We start from the raw sequence: 12,167 nt of genomic DNA, 5'->3' as shown, positions 1-12,167 counted from the left end.
TGCTTTAAAGTGTTTGATAGCAGTCTGCACAATGGGGGTCATTCCGAGTTGATCGCTCACTAGCAACTTTTTGCAGCACTGCGACCAGATAGTCGCCGCCTATGGAGGAGTGTATTTTCGCTTTGTAAGTGTGTGAATGCTTTAGCAGCCGACAGTACAAAAAAGTTTGTTGCAGTTTCTGAGTAGCTCTGGACTTACTCAGCCGCTGCGATCACTTCAGTCTTTTTTGTCCCGGAATTGACGTCAGACACCCACCCTGCAAATGCTTGGACACACCTGCGTTTTTCCAAATACTCCCAGAAAACGGTCAGTTTACACCCACAAACGCCCTCTTTCTGTCAATCACCTTGCGATCAGCTGTGCGAATGGATTCTTCGTTAAATCCATCGCCGAGCACTGATCCTCTTTGTACCCGTATGGCGCGCCTGCGCATTGCGGTGCATATGTATGCGCAGTTTTGCCGAGATTTACCCAGATCGCAGCACTGCAAAAAGTTGCTAGTAAGCGATCAACTCGGAATGACCCCCAATATACTTTCACAGGTTTCTTGCTGTACATAATTAAAAAGAGAGTGATTTTGGCAATACCTTATTTTGATACAGAAACTTATATTAATTAGGGTTTGGTTCTTAGTGATTTCACAAGATACAAAATTTAGGATAGTTTTGAGAAATTACACTATTCACTCTCTACCAGAGTGTTTTTTAGGTGTGAAGATGTGGGGGCTGATGCAGAGTTGAACGCAAGTCAGATATAATTGCACCTGCATTGCATTCATGGAAAAAAGTCTCCCTTATGTAATTCTAAATAATAATGGTACAAAATACATACCACATATTAATGGGCTAGAAATTACAGTAGTAGCCGGTAAGAGATGCAGTGGGGTGGAAAAACAGCCCTGGAAATTTATGGAAGCAGCACTAATGGGGGCAAGGTCTGTTGTGGGGGTGGGGTCTGTTGAGTGGGCGGGATACCTTCTCGTAGGTTCTGATTCTGAGTTAGACACAGTTGCAGCCTTCCTTGCTTCTTTTGTTGTTTTTGCATCTGTTAGTTTATACTAATGCCGCTACAATGCAGTTCCCTAGTCTACATTCATGCATCCAAATATGCATGGACTGAGATGCCCACTGTCAGTGTCTACAGATGCTGCAATCACAGTTTGCGCATATTTAGATGCCACCATTGGTCGCACCATTGAAACTTTTACCAACACTATGCTAGGTGCATATCATCCATCTGAGTATTGCCTCCAAGGTGAGCAATTCAACGTCTCTGTGTGCAACCACTTTCAGCAACATGCCCACACTACGTTACATCTGCGCCTGATTAAACAACCCCCTGTAACCATACAGGAATGCCCAACACATTTCTAATACACTTCTTGGTGTGTGTCTGACTCTGTATTGCAACTCTCTGTACTGTATGAACACCATCGCGATGCATGCATTCTCAGATGCAGGAGCAGATTAAAACATTGCACAAGAAAAAAATAAAACGCATTGGCTCCCCCAGGAAAAACACACCCATATTGGCCCCCACAGAAAACAATAAAACAAATTGGCCCCCCACAGGAAAAAAAAATATTAAATGTATAATATAGCTTTTGGTATTACAATTTGATTAGAATTTCCACTGCTGTTTGAAAGACCCAGTAACACCAAGAGGTTTTATAATTCTTGGCTGTAACAAATATATTTATATTAATTTATTTATTAACATTTATGTAGCACTAGCATATTTCATTGCACTTTCTTTTAAAGTCAGTACATAGGGGGTAATTCAGATCTGGATGCCACAAAGTTCTGGCTACGCCCCTGTTCAGTGATAAATGATCATCTGCAGAAATTAAGTGAGGACATCACAAGGAAGAAATTTGAGAACTTTTTTAACATACTGTCCATTTTTTGTTAAATATAAAAAGGGAAAATAAACAATATTATCTAAGCACTTGCCACAGAGTAACCCACGTGTACTCAAATCCCACATGTACTTCAAAACTTCTTGCAGACTTCACCACATGCCACTCAGATTTACCACATCCTCCCCCCTACTGATTTACTCATGTTCCTAATTGTCATTTAAAGGCCATTAACAAATTAATTACCACTAATTAGTAGCACTTTTCCCAAAATGGGAACTTATTTAGTCAGAATCAGGAGATAAACAGTATGTGATGTTGTCAGGATCCCGACGGACACAATCTTGACTATCACAATGCTGTTGGATCCCAACGATGAGTATTTGTTATGGTTAGGCTAGGAGAAAGGCTAGGTTTAGGCTGTGGGAGGGAAGGTTTGGGTTAGGCTGCGGGAGGGAACGGTTATGGTTAAAATACTCACCAAGATCCGTTGGCTTTCTCATTGACGGGATCCTGCTGTCGGGATTGTGACTGTCGACCCTTCACACCCAACGAAAACATTACAGTATTTTCCATGGAGGATGGGTGGAGATTACATGGTGCTGACTGCACTGTGCTTACTCCTCCCCTTCCTGTGATCTGCCCTTCTTCCTCCTCCTGCTGTGTGCAGTCAGACAAGGCAGAAGCTGCTCCAATCACGAGGCTTAGCTTTGATCTGAAACCCCAGCTCTTACTTACTCCATTGTAGTCAGAGTGGGGGCATAAAGATGGAAGGAGCTGGGGATTACACTCAGGGCTGCCATCAGAAATTGTGGAGCCTGAGACTGATAAAATAAGCAGGGTGGAGTGGATTCGGCCACCTCGTTCACAACAGTCCTGGACCTCTGATACAGCACAACATAACTGTGGTGAAAGTAGAGAGTGGGCGCCGACATTATTAATATTACCACTTTAAAGTTGGCTTTACAGTTGCTAAGCAGATAACAGCACCGGCACCATGCTGCAGTGAAGCTGCTCCGTGACACAAAAATGAGGCAGCAAACAAGAGTGCGCTCCAACTACTCCTCGTTTGCAGCTGCAGAAGTGGGACCCCTTACTGTCGGGGTATGGTACTGCAGTCCCGGCAGTCCTCCCGATGGCTGGCATGATCACCAGTGTTAGGTGATACAGATATGCATTTTCAATGTTTAGAATAACATTTTGATTTTGTTTTACCAAATAATAATACATAGATACTACAAATGTGAATATACTGGTAGTCAATCTCATCCTCTTCTTTATAAGATGTTTGTTTAAAAAATAACATAAGATGGTTCTGACCCTTAATTTGTTGTTACAGAAGGAAACCATTTCTGAGAAAGGGCTGAAAGGGGAAAAGGTAAATCATGAATTGGCAACACAAGTATTTCTAATCTATTAGAGTATATTGATAAACAATGGTGCATCTATAATATATTTTAAAACATATAACATATTTAATTATACAGGAATAAATGACAGTTGTTGCTATACATTTATTTTGTACCTATACCCCATTTCTCTAACGTCCTAGTGGATGCTGGGGACTCCGAAAGGACCATGGGGAATAGCGGCTCCGCAGGAGACTGGGCACAAAGTAAAAGCTTTAGGACTAGCTGGTGTGCACTGGCTCCTCCCCCTATGACCCTCCTCCAAGCCTCAGTTAAGATTTTGTGCCCGAACGAGAAGGGTGCAATCTAGGTGGCTCTCCTGAGCTGCTTAGAGTAAAAGTTTAAATAGGTTTTTTATTTTCAGTGAGACCTGCTGGCAACAGGCTCACTGCATCGAGGGACTAAGGGGAGAAGAAGCGAACTCACCTGCGTGCAGAGTGGATTGGGCTTCTTAGGCTACTGGACATTAGCTCCAGAGGGACGATCACAGGCCCAGCCATGGATGGGTCCCGGAGCCGCGCCGCCGGCCCCCTTACAGATGCTGAAGCAAGAAGAGGTCCATAAATCGGCGGCAGAAGACTTTCCTGTCTTCATAAGGTAGCGCACAGCACTGCAGCTGTGCGCCATTGCTCTCAGCACACTTCACACTTCGGTCACTGAGGGTGCAGGGCGCTGGGGGGGGGCGCCCTGGGAAGCAATGAATTTACCTTATTTGGCAAAAAATACATCACATATAGCTCCTGGGCTATATGGATGTATTTAACCCCTGCCAGTTTTCCAGTAAAAAGCGGGAGAAGAGCCCGCCGTGAAGGGGGCGGGGCCTATCTCCTCAGCACACAGCGCCATTTTTCCCACACAGCTCCGCTGGTAGGAAGGCTCCCAGAATCTCCCCTGCATCCTGCAACTACAGAAACAGGGTAAAAAAGAGAGGGGGGCACTTATTTGGCAAAATAACAGATATAAGCAGCTATAAGGGATAGACACTTATTGTAAGGTTGTCCCTATACATATATAGCGCTCTGGTGTGTGCTGGCAAACTCTCCCTCTGTCTCCCCAAGGGGCTAAGTGGGTCCTGTCCTCTATCAGAGCATTCCCTGTGTGTGTGCTGGGTGTCGGTACGTGTGTGTCGACATGTATGAGGAGGAAAATGATGTGGAGGCGGAGCAATTGCCTATAATGGTGATGTCACCCCCTAGGGAGTCGACACCTGAATGGATGGCCGTAATTAAGGAATTACGTGACAGTGTCGGCACGTTACAGAAAACTGTTGACGACATGAGACAGCCGGCAGCTCAGTTAGTGCCTGTCCAGGCGTCTCAAACACCGTCAGGGGCTATTAAACGCCCGTTACCTCAGTGGGTCGACACGGACCCAGACACAGACACTGACTCCAGTGTCGACGGTGAAGAAACAAACGTATTTTCCAGTAGGGCCACACGTTACATGATCACGGCAATGAAGGAGGTTTTGCACATCTCTGATACTGCAAGTACCACAAAAAGGGGTATTATGTGGGGTGTGAAAAAACTACCCGTAGTTTTTCCTGAATCAGATGAATTGAATGAAGTGTGTGATGAAGCGTGGGTTACCCCCGACAAAAAACTGCTAATTTCTAAAAAATTATTGGCACTATATCCCTTCCCACCAGAGGTTAGGGCTCGTTGGGAAACACCCCCTAGGGTGGATAAGGCGCTCACACGCTTATCAAAACAAGTGGCGTTACCGTCTCCAGAAACGGCCGCCCTTAAGGAGCCAGCAGATAGGAGGCTGGAAAATATCCTTAAAAGTATATACACACATACTGGTGTTATACTGCGACCAGCAATCGCCTCAGCCTGGATGTGCAGTGCTGGGGTGGCTTGGTCGGATTCCCTGACTGAAAATATTGATACCCTGGACAGGGACAATATATTATTGACTATAGAGCATTTAAAGGATGCATTCCTATATATGCGAGATGCACAGAGAGACATTTGCACTCTGGCATCAAGAGTAAGTGCGATGTCCATTTCTGCCAGAAGAGGATTATGGACGCGACAGTGGTCAGGGGATGCGGATTCCAAACGGCATATGGAAGTATTGCCGTATAAAGGGGAGGAGTTATTTGGGGGCGGTCTATCGGACCTGGTGGCCACGGCAACGGCTGGGAAATCCACCTTTTTACCCCAAGTCACCTCGCAGCAGAAAAAGATACCGTCTTTTCAGGCTCAGTCCTTTCGTCCCCATAAGGGCAAGCGGGCAAAAGGCCACTCATATCTGCCCCGGGGCAGAGGAAGGGGAAAAAGACTGCAACAGACAGCTTCTTCCCACGAACAGAAGCCTTCCCCCGCTTCTGCCAAGTCCTCAGCATGACGCTGGGGCCTTACAAGCGGACTCAGGCACGGTGGGGGCCCGTCTCAAGAATTTCAGCGCGCAGTGGGCTCACTCGCAAGTGGACCCCTGGATCCTGCAGGTAGTATCTCAGGGGTACAAATTGGAATTCGAGACGTCTCCCCCTCGCCGGTTCCTGAAGTCTGCTTTACCAACGTCTACCCCCGACAGGGAGGCGGTATTGGAAGCCATTCACAAGCTGTATTCCCAGCAAGTGATAATCAAGGTACCCCTCCTACAACAGGGAAAGGGGTATTACTCCACGCTGTTTGTGGTACCGAAGCCGGACTGCTCGGTGAGACCCATTTTAAATCTGAAAGCCTTGAACACTTACATAAAAAGGTTCAAGTTCAAGATGGAGTCACTCAGAGCAGTGATAGCGAACCTGGAAGAAGGGGACTACATGGTGTCTCTGGACATCAAGGATGCTTACCTCCATGTCCCAATTTGCCCTTCTCACCAAGGGTACCTCAGGTTTGTGGTACAGAACTGTCACTATCAGTTTCAGACGCTGCCGTTTGGATTGTCCACGGCACCCCGGGTCTTTACCAAGGTAATGGCCGAAATGATGATTCTTCTTCGAAGAAAAGGCGTCTTAATTATCCCTTACTTGGACGATCTCCTGATAAGGGCACGGTCCAGAGAACAGTTAGAGGTCAGAGTAGCACTATCTCAAATAGTACTACGACAGCACGGATGGATTCTAAATATTCCAAAATCGCAGCTGATTCCGACGACACGTCTGCTGTTCCTAGGGATGATTCTGGACACAGTACAGAAAAAGGTGTTTCTCCCGGAAGAGAAAGCCAGGGAGTTATCCGACCTAGTCAGGAAACTCCTAAGACCAGGCCAGGTGTCAGTGCATCAGTGCACAAGGGTCCTGGGAAAGATGGTGGCTTCTTACGAAGCGATTCCATTCGTCAGATTCCACGCAAGAACTTTTCAGTTGGATCTGCTAGACAAATGGTCCGGATCGCATCTTCAAATGCATCAGCGGATAACCCTGTCTCCAAGGACAAGGGTGTCTCTCCTGTGGTGGTTACAGAGTGCTCATCTCCTAGAGGGCCGCAGATTCGGCATTCAGGATTGGGTCCTGGTACCACGGATGCCAGCCTGAGAGGCTGGGGAGCAGTCACACAGGGAAAAAATTTCCAGGGCTTGTGGTCAAGCATGGAAACGTCACTTCACATAAATATCCTGGAACTAAGGGCCATTTACAATGCCCTAAGTCAGGCAAGGCCTCTGCTTTTGGGTCAGCCTGTATTGATCCAGTCGGACAACATCACGGCAGTCGCCCACGTAAACAGACAGGGAAGAAGCAGGAGGGCAATGACGGAAGTGGCAAGGATTCTTCGCTGGGCGGAAAATCATGTGATAGCACTGTCAGCAGTGTTCATTCCGGGAGTGGACAACTGGGAAGCAGACTTCCTCAGCAGACACGATCTTCACCCGGGGGAGTGGGGACTTCACCCAGAAGTCTTCCACATGATTGTAAACCGTTGGGAAAAACCAAAGGTGGACATGATGGCGTCTCGCCTCAACAAAAAACTGGACAGATATTGCTCCAGGTCAAGGGACCCTCAGGCAATAGCTGTGGACGCTCTGGTAACACCGTGGGTGTACCGGTCAGTGTATGTGTTCCCTCCTCTTCCTCTCATACCAAAAGTACTGAGAATCATAAGAAGGAGAGGAGTAAAGACTATACTCGTGGCTCCGGATTGGCCAAGAAGGACTTGGTACCCGGAAATTCAAGAGATGCTCACGGAAGACCCGTGGCCTCTACCTCTAAGACAGGACCTGCTCCAGCAGGGACCATGTCTGTTCCAAGACTTACCGCGGCTGCGTTTGACGGCATGGCGGTTGAACGCCGGATCCTGAAGGAAAAAGGCATTCCGGATGAAGTCATCCCTACCCTGATCAAAGCCAGGAAGGATGTAACCGTACAACATTATCACCGTATTTGGCGTAAATATGTTGCGTGGTGCGAGGCCAGGAAGGCCCCTACGGAGGAATTTCAACTGGGTCGATTCCTGCATTTCCTGCAAACAGGACTGTCTATGGGCCTCAAATTAGGGTCCATTAAGGTTCAAATTTCGGCCCTGTCGATATTCTTCCAAAAAGAACTAGCTTCTGTTCCTGAAGTTCAGACGTTTGTCAAGGGAGTACTGCATATACAGCCTCCTTTTGTGCCTCCAGTGGCACCTTGGGATCTCAATGTAGTGTTGGGATTCCTAAAATCACATTGGTTTGAACCACTCACCACTGTGGACTTGAAATATCTCACATGGAAAGTGGTAATGCTGTTAGCCCTGGCTTCAGCCAGGCGTGTATCAGAATTGGCGGCTTTATCCTATAAAAGCCCTTACCTAATTTTTCATACGGACAGGGCAGAATTGAGGACTCGTCCTCAATTTCTCCCTAAGGTGGTTTCAGCATTTCACTTAAACCAACCTATTGTGGTGCCTGCGGCTACTAGGGACTTGGAGGATTCCAAGTTGCTGGACGTAGTCAGGGCCCTGAAAATATATGTTTCCAGGACGGCTGGAGTCAGAAAATCTGACTCGCTGTTTATCCTGTATGCACCCAACAAGCTGGGTGCTCCTGCTTCTAAGCAGACGATTGCTCGTTGGATTTGTAGTACAATTCAACTTGCACATTCTGTGGCAGGCCTGCCACAGCCAAAATCTGTAAAAGCCCATTCCACACGGAAAGTGGGCTCATCTTGGGCGGCTGCCCGAGGGGTCTCGGCTTTACAACTTTGCCGAGCAGCTACTTGGTCAGGGGCAAACACGTTTGCTAAATTCTACAAATTTGATACCCTGGCTGAGGAGGACCTGGAGTTCTCTCATTCGGTGCTGCAGAGTCATCCGCACTCTCCCGCCCGTTTGGGAGCTTTGGTATAATCCCCATGGTCCTTTCGGAGTCCCCAGCATCCACTAGGACGTTAGAGAAAATAAGAATTTACTTACCGATAATTCTATTTCTCATAGTCCGTAGTGGATGCTGGGCGCCCATCCCAAGTGCGGATTGTCTGCATTACTTGTACATAGTTATTGTTACAAAAATCGGGTTATTGTTGTTGTGAGCCATCTTTTCAGAGGCTCCTTCTGTTATCATGCTGTTAACTGGGTTCAGATCACAAGTTGTACGGTGTGATTGGTGTGGCTGGTATGAGTCTTACCCGGGATTCAAAATCCTTCCTTATTGTGTACGCTCGTCCGGGCACAGTATCCTAACTGAGGCTTGGAGGAGGGTCATAGGGGGAGGAGCCAGTGCACACCAGCTAGTCCTAAAGCTTTTACTTTGTGCCCAGTCTCCTGCGGAGCCGCTATTCCCCATGGTCCTTTCGGAGTCCCCAGCATCCACTACGGACTATGAGAAATAGAATTATCGGTAAGTAAATTCTTATTTTTTATAATGTTTGTAATACCTAAATGTTAATCTTATAGGGAAACCCAGGGTCACCTGGGAAAAATGGCATAGATGGCAAAAATGGAATTCCTGGAACACCAGGACAAAAGGTTGTAAATAATTTCTTCTATTTTATGTTAGATAACAATTCTTTCAAGACTACACAGCATACAACTTCAATGAATCCCTTATGTACCTAATATATGGCATAATTGATGAGTCTGTATTTAGAGTAGCACGTATCTTGCACTTGCGACCCTCACGATTGAACACAATAGTCATATATGCAAAGTGTACTCTTTCAGGAAGCTTATTGCGTTGATGCTTTAAGGGTATAGCTGTATAAACACATGCCAGGTTATGGTCCACATGGGCCTGGTTCTTAAATTTGTCAAGAACCTTTTGTTAGAAGCGAGGAGGTGTGACCACTTGTGGCTGGTCACTGCCACAGAATGCATAGATAGACATACACATGTCTTAAGACCTGCCTTTAATATGCCTCTCAAACCTCCTGAAATACCCCTCAGGCCTTTCCACATGCCATCAGATCTCCCCGTATGTCCATTAAATGCCCCCTCCCCCCCCCCCCCCCCCCCCACAGCTGCCTACGTACTATTTTTATTATTATTATTATTATTATTATTATCCTTTGTTTTTATGGCACCACATGGGTTTTACAATGCATTACAATGCACAGAAACAGTGTGTGTGAGTGTTTGGGGGGGGAGGGGGGGATGCAAAACACTTACAATACAAAACATTGCACCTCAGCCACCCCACATGACCCTTAATCTAGCCTTAATAACTTCACTGCGCATGTACTAACCCTACTTTGTCTGGTATCACCAATGCAACCGTTGCTGTCAAACCCTGTATGGCCTCTAAAGTTCATCCTATGCTGTTACTATTTTTTATGACATATATTAAGTATTGTTTATTGCAATACTGACTGTTGAAGAGAATGACACAGAAATGACTTTCCAATACAGATTAACAGACTATGTCAGTGTAATCACATTTGGTTATTGTTTACATACATTTCAGGGGGAGCTTGGACAGAAAGGGGATCCAGCAGATGTAAGTATTCTAAATTGCATATCACAACTAGAATGTATAAATAAAGGCATTAGTAGCATATATTTTAGTTTATTTATTAAGTAATTACATTTTTTTTTACCAGGCAGAAATGATTAGAGTGTATTGCTATTATGAGTACATATAAGTATTCGGAAAAATATAAAGCATAACAAACTCCACAGTGAAACTTTGCTATAGAATTAATTCTTAATTATTAATACTACTTGCATATACAGGTTGAGTATCCCATATCCAAATATCCGAAATACGGAATATTCCGAAATACGGACTTTTTGGAGTGAGAGTGAGATAGCGAATCCTTTGTTTTTTGATGGCTCAATGTACACAAACTTTGTTTAATACACAAAGTTATTAAAAATATTGTATTAAATGACCTTCAGGCTGTGTGTATAAGGTGTATAAGAAACATAAATGAATTGTGTGAATGTACACACACTTTGTTTAATGCACAAAGTTATAAAAAATATTGGCTAAAATGACATTCAGGCTGTGTGTATAATGTGTATATGAAACATAAATACATTCTGTGCTTAGACTTGGGTCCCATCACCATGATATCTCATTATGGTATGCAGTTATTCCAAAATACGGAAAAATCCCATATCCAAAATACCTCTGGTCCCAAGCATTTTGGATAAGGGATATTCAACCTGTATAATAGTGGTTATAGCAAACATTTAAAAACATTTCATTCAGTAATTAGTGTTTCTGTTATTTTGTGACTGTAGGCCTGAGTAGCTGAAAACTAATTGCAAATTGCAGATATAATAAAATAGAATAGAATTGATGATTTGTAAAGTCTGGGAGCCCTGGGCTGTACATCACAACCTGAGACTACCATTCCTCACTATGGGGGTCATTCCGAGTTGATCACTCGCTAGCAACTTTTTGTAGCGCTGCGATCAGGTTAAATCTCTGCAAAACTGCGCATGCACCACAATGCGCAGGCACGCCGTATGGGTACAAAGAGGATCGGTGCTGGGCGATGGATTTAACAAAGAATCCATTCGCATAGCCGATCGCAAGGTGATTGACAGAAAGAGGGTGTTTGTGGGTGTCAACTGACCGTTTTCTGGGAGTGTTTGTAAAAGCGCAGGCATGTCTAAGCATTTGCAGGGCGGGTGTCGGACGTCAATTCCAGGACCAAAAAGACTGAAGTGATTGCAGCTGCTGAGTAAATCCAGAGATACTCAGAAACTGCAAAAAAAAAAAAATTGTGCCGTCAGCTGCAACAGCATTTGCACACTTGCTAAGCGAAAATACACTCCCCCATAGGCGACGACTATCTGATCGCAGCGCTGCAAAAAGTTACTAGCGAGCGATCAACCTCGGAATGACCACCTATCATGCAGTAATTTCCTACTGGAGCTTCATTCCTGTGCACGGGTATACTGCAGTACTCTCTCCTTGGCCCTGATCTTCACACTTTTCCCCCTTTTTTATTTTGTCCTCCGTTGTCAGTAGCTGTATGGCCCTCTCTCTCTCCCCCCAAGGACCTCCCACTTCTTTATCCTAAAATCCATTCATTAGGAATTGCACAGCCCTCTCAAGTATTTATAAATGATTTGGTATATTTGATTTATCTACTGTAACTTCTTGATTGTACTCACTACAATACGTTGCTGGGATCTGTGTGTATCTTTATAATTCCACCAAATATACTGTATGTTCATTAAAAAAAATATGTTTTTACATTTTTAATTAAATGTGTCAAATAAAAGTGTCCTCCCTGACTGGCAAGATACCTGCTAATGTGGCTATACAGCCTGGATTCATGCTTTAAAAACTAGCATGCAAACAATGGTTGGGAATCCTTTAGCAGGAGAGCTATATTAGGAAAGCCAGAAATTTATTTTTCCCAATGTTTCACCAATATTTTTTTACAGGCTATCCAATTAGATCACCCGTAAAAGAAAATACATTATCTCATGAAAACACACAGGTTCAGTGAAACCTGTGTGTTTTTGTGGCCTTAGCCCGGAAAACTGAGCTATTTCTGGGATTTGGTTTTGCCTGCCTGA

At 44.9% G+C, this 12,167-nt stretch overlaps 1 protein-coding gene across 1 annotated transcript in view; it reads left to right on the top strand.

The window, feature by feature from the left end:
• The window catches only part of LOC134934577 (collagen alpha-1(VII) chain-like), an 817,258-nt gene that overhangs the window by 274,572 nt on the left and 530,519 nt on the right, over positions 1-12,167 (top strand). Inside the window, exons 58-60 of the mRNA XM_063929986.1 lie at positions 3,198-3,236; positions 9,087-9,158; positions 10,093-10,125. Of these exons, the coding sequence (XP_063786056.1) occupies positions 3,198-3,236; positions 9,087-9,158; positions 10,093-10,125 (144 nt within the window). The remainder of the gene's footprint in view (positions 1-3,197; positions 3,237-9,086; positions 9,159-10,092; positions 10,126-12,167) is intronic.

The sequence above is a fragment of the Pseudophryne corroboree genome, chromosome 6 (assembly GCF_028390025.1).
Source record: "Pseudophryne corroboree isolate aPseCor3 chromosome 6, aPseCor3.hap2, whole genome shotgun sequence".
Classification (NCBI taxonomy): Eukaryota; Metazoa; Chordata; class Amphibia; order Anura; family Myobatrachidae; genus Pseudophryne; species Pseudophryne corroboree.
Note: the sequence above shows the minus strand (reverse complement) of the source record. Positions and strands in the feature narration are given on the sequence as shown.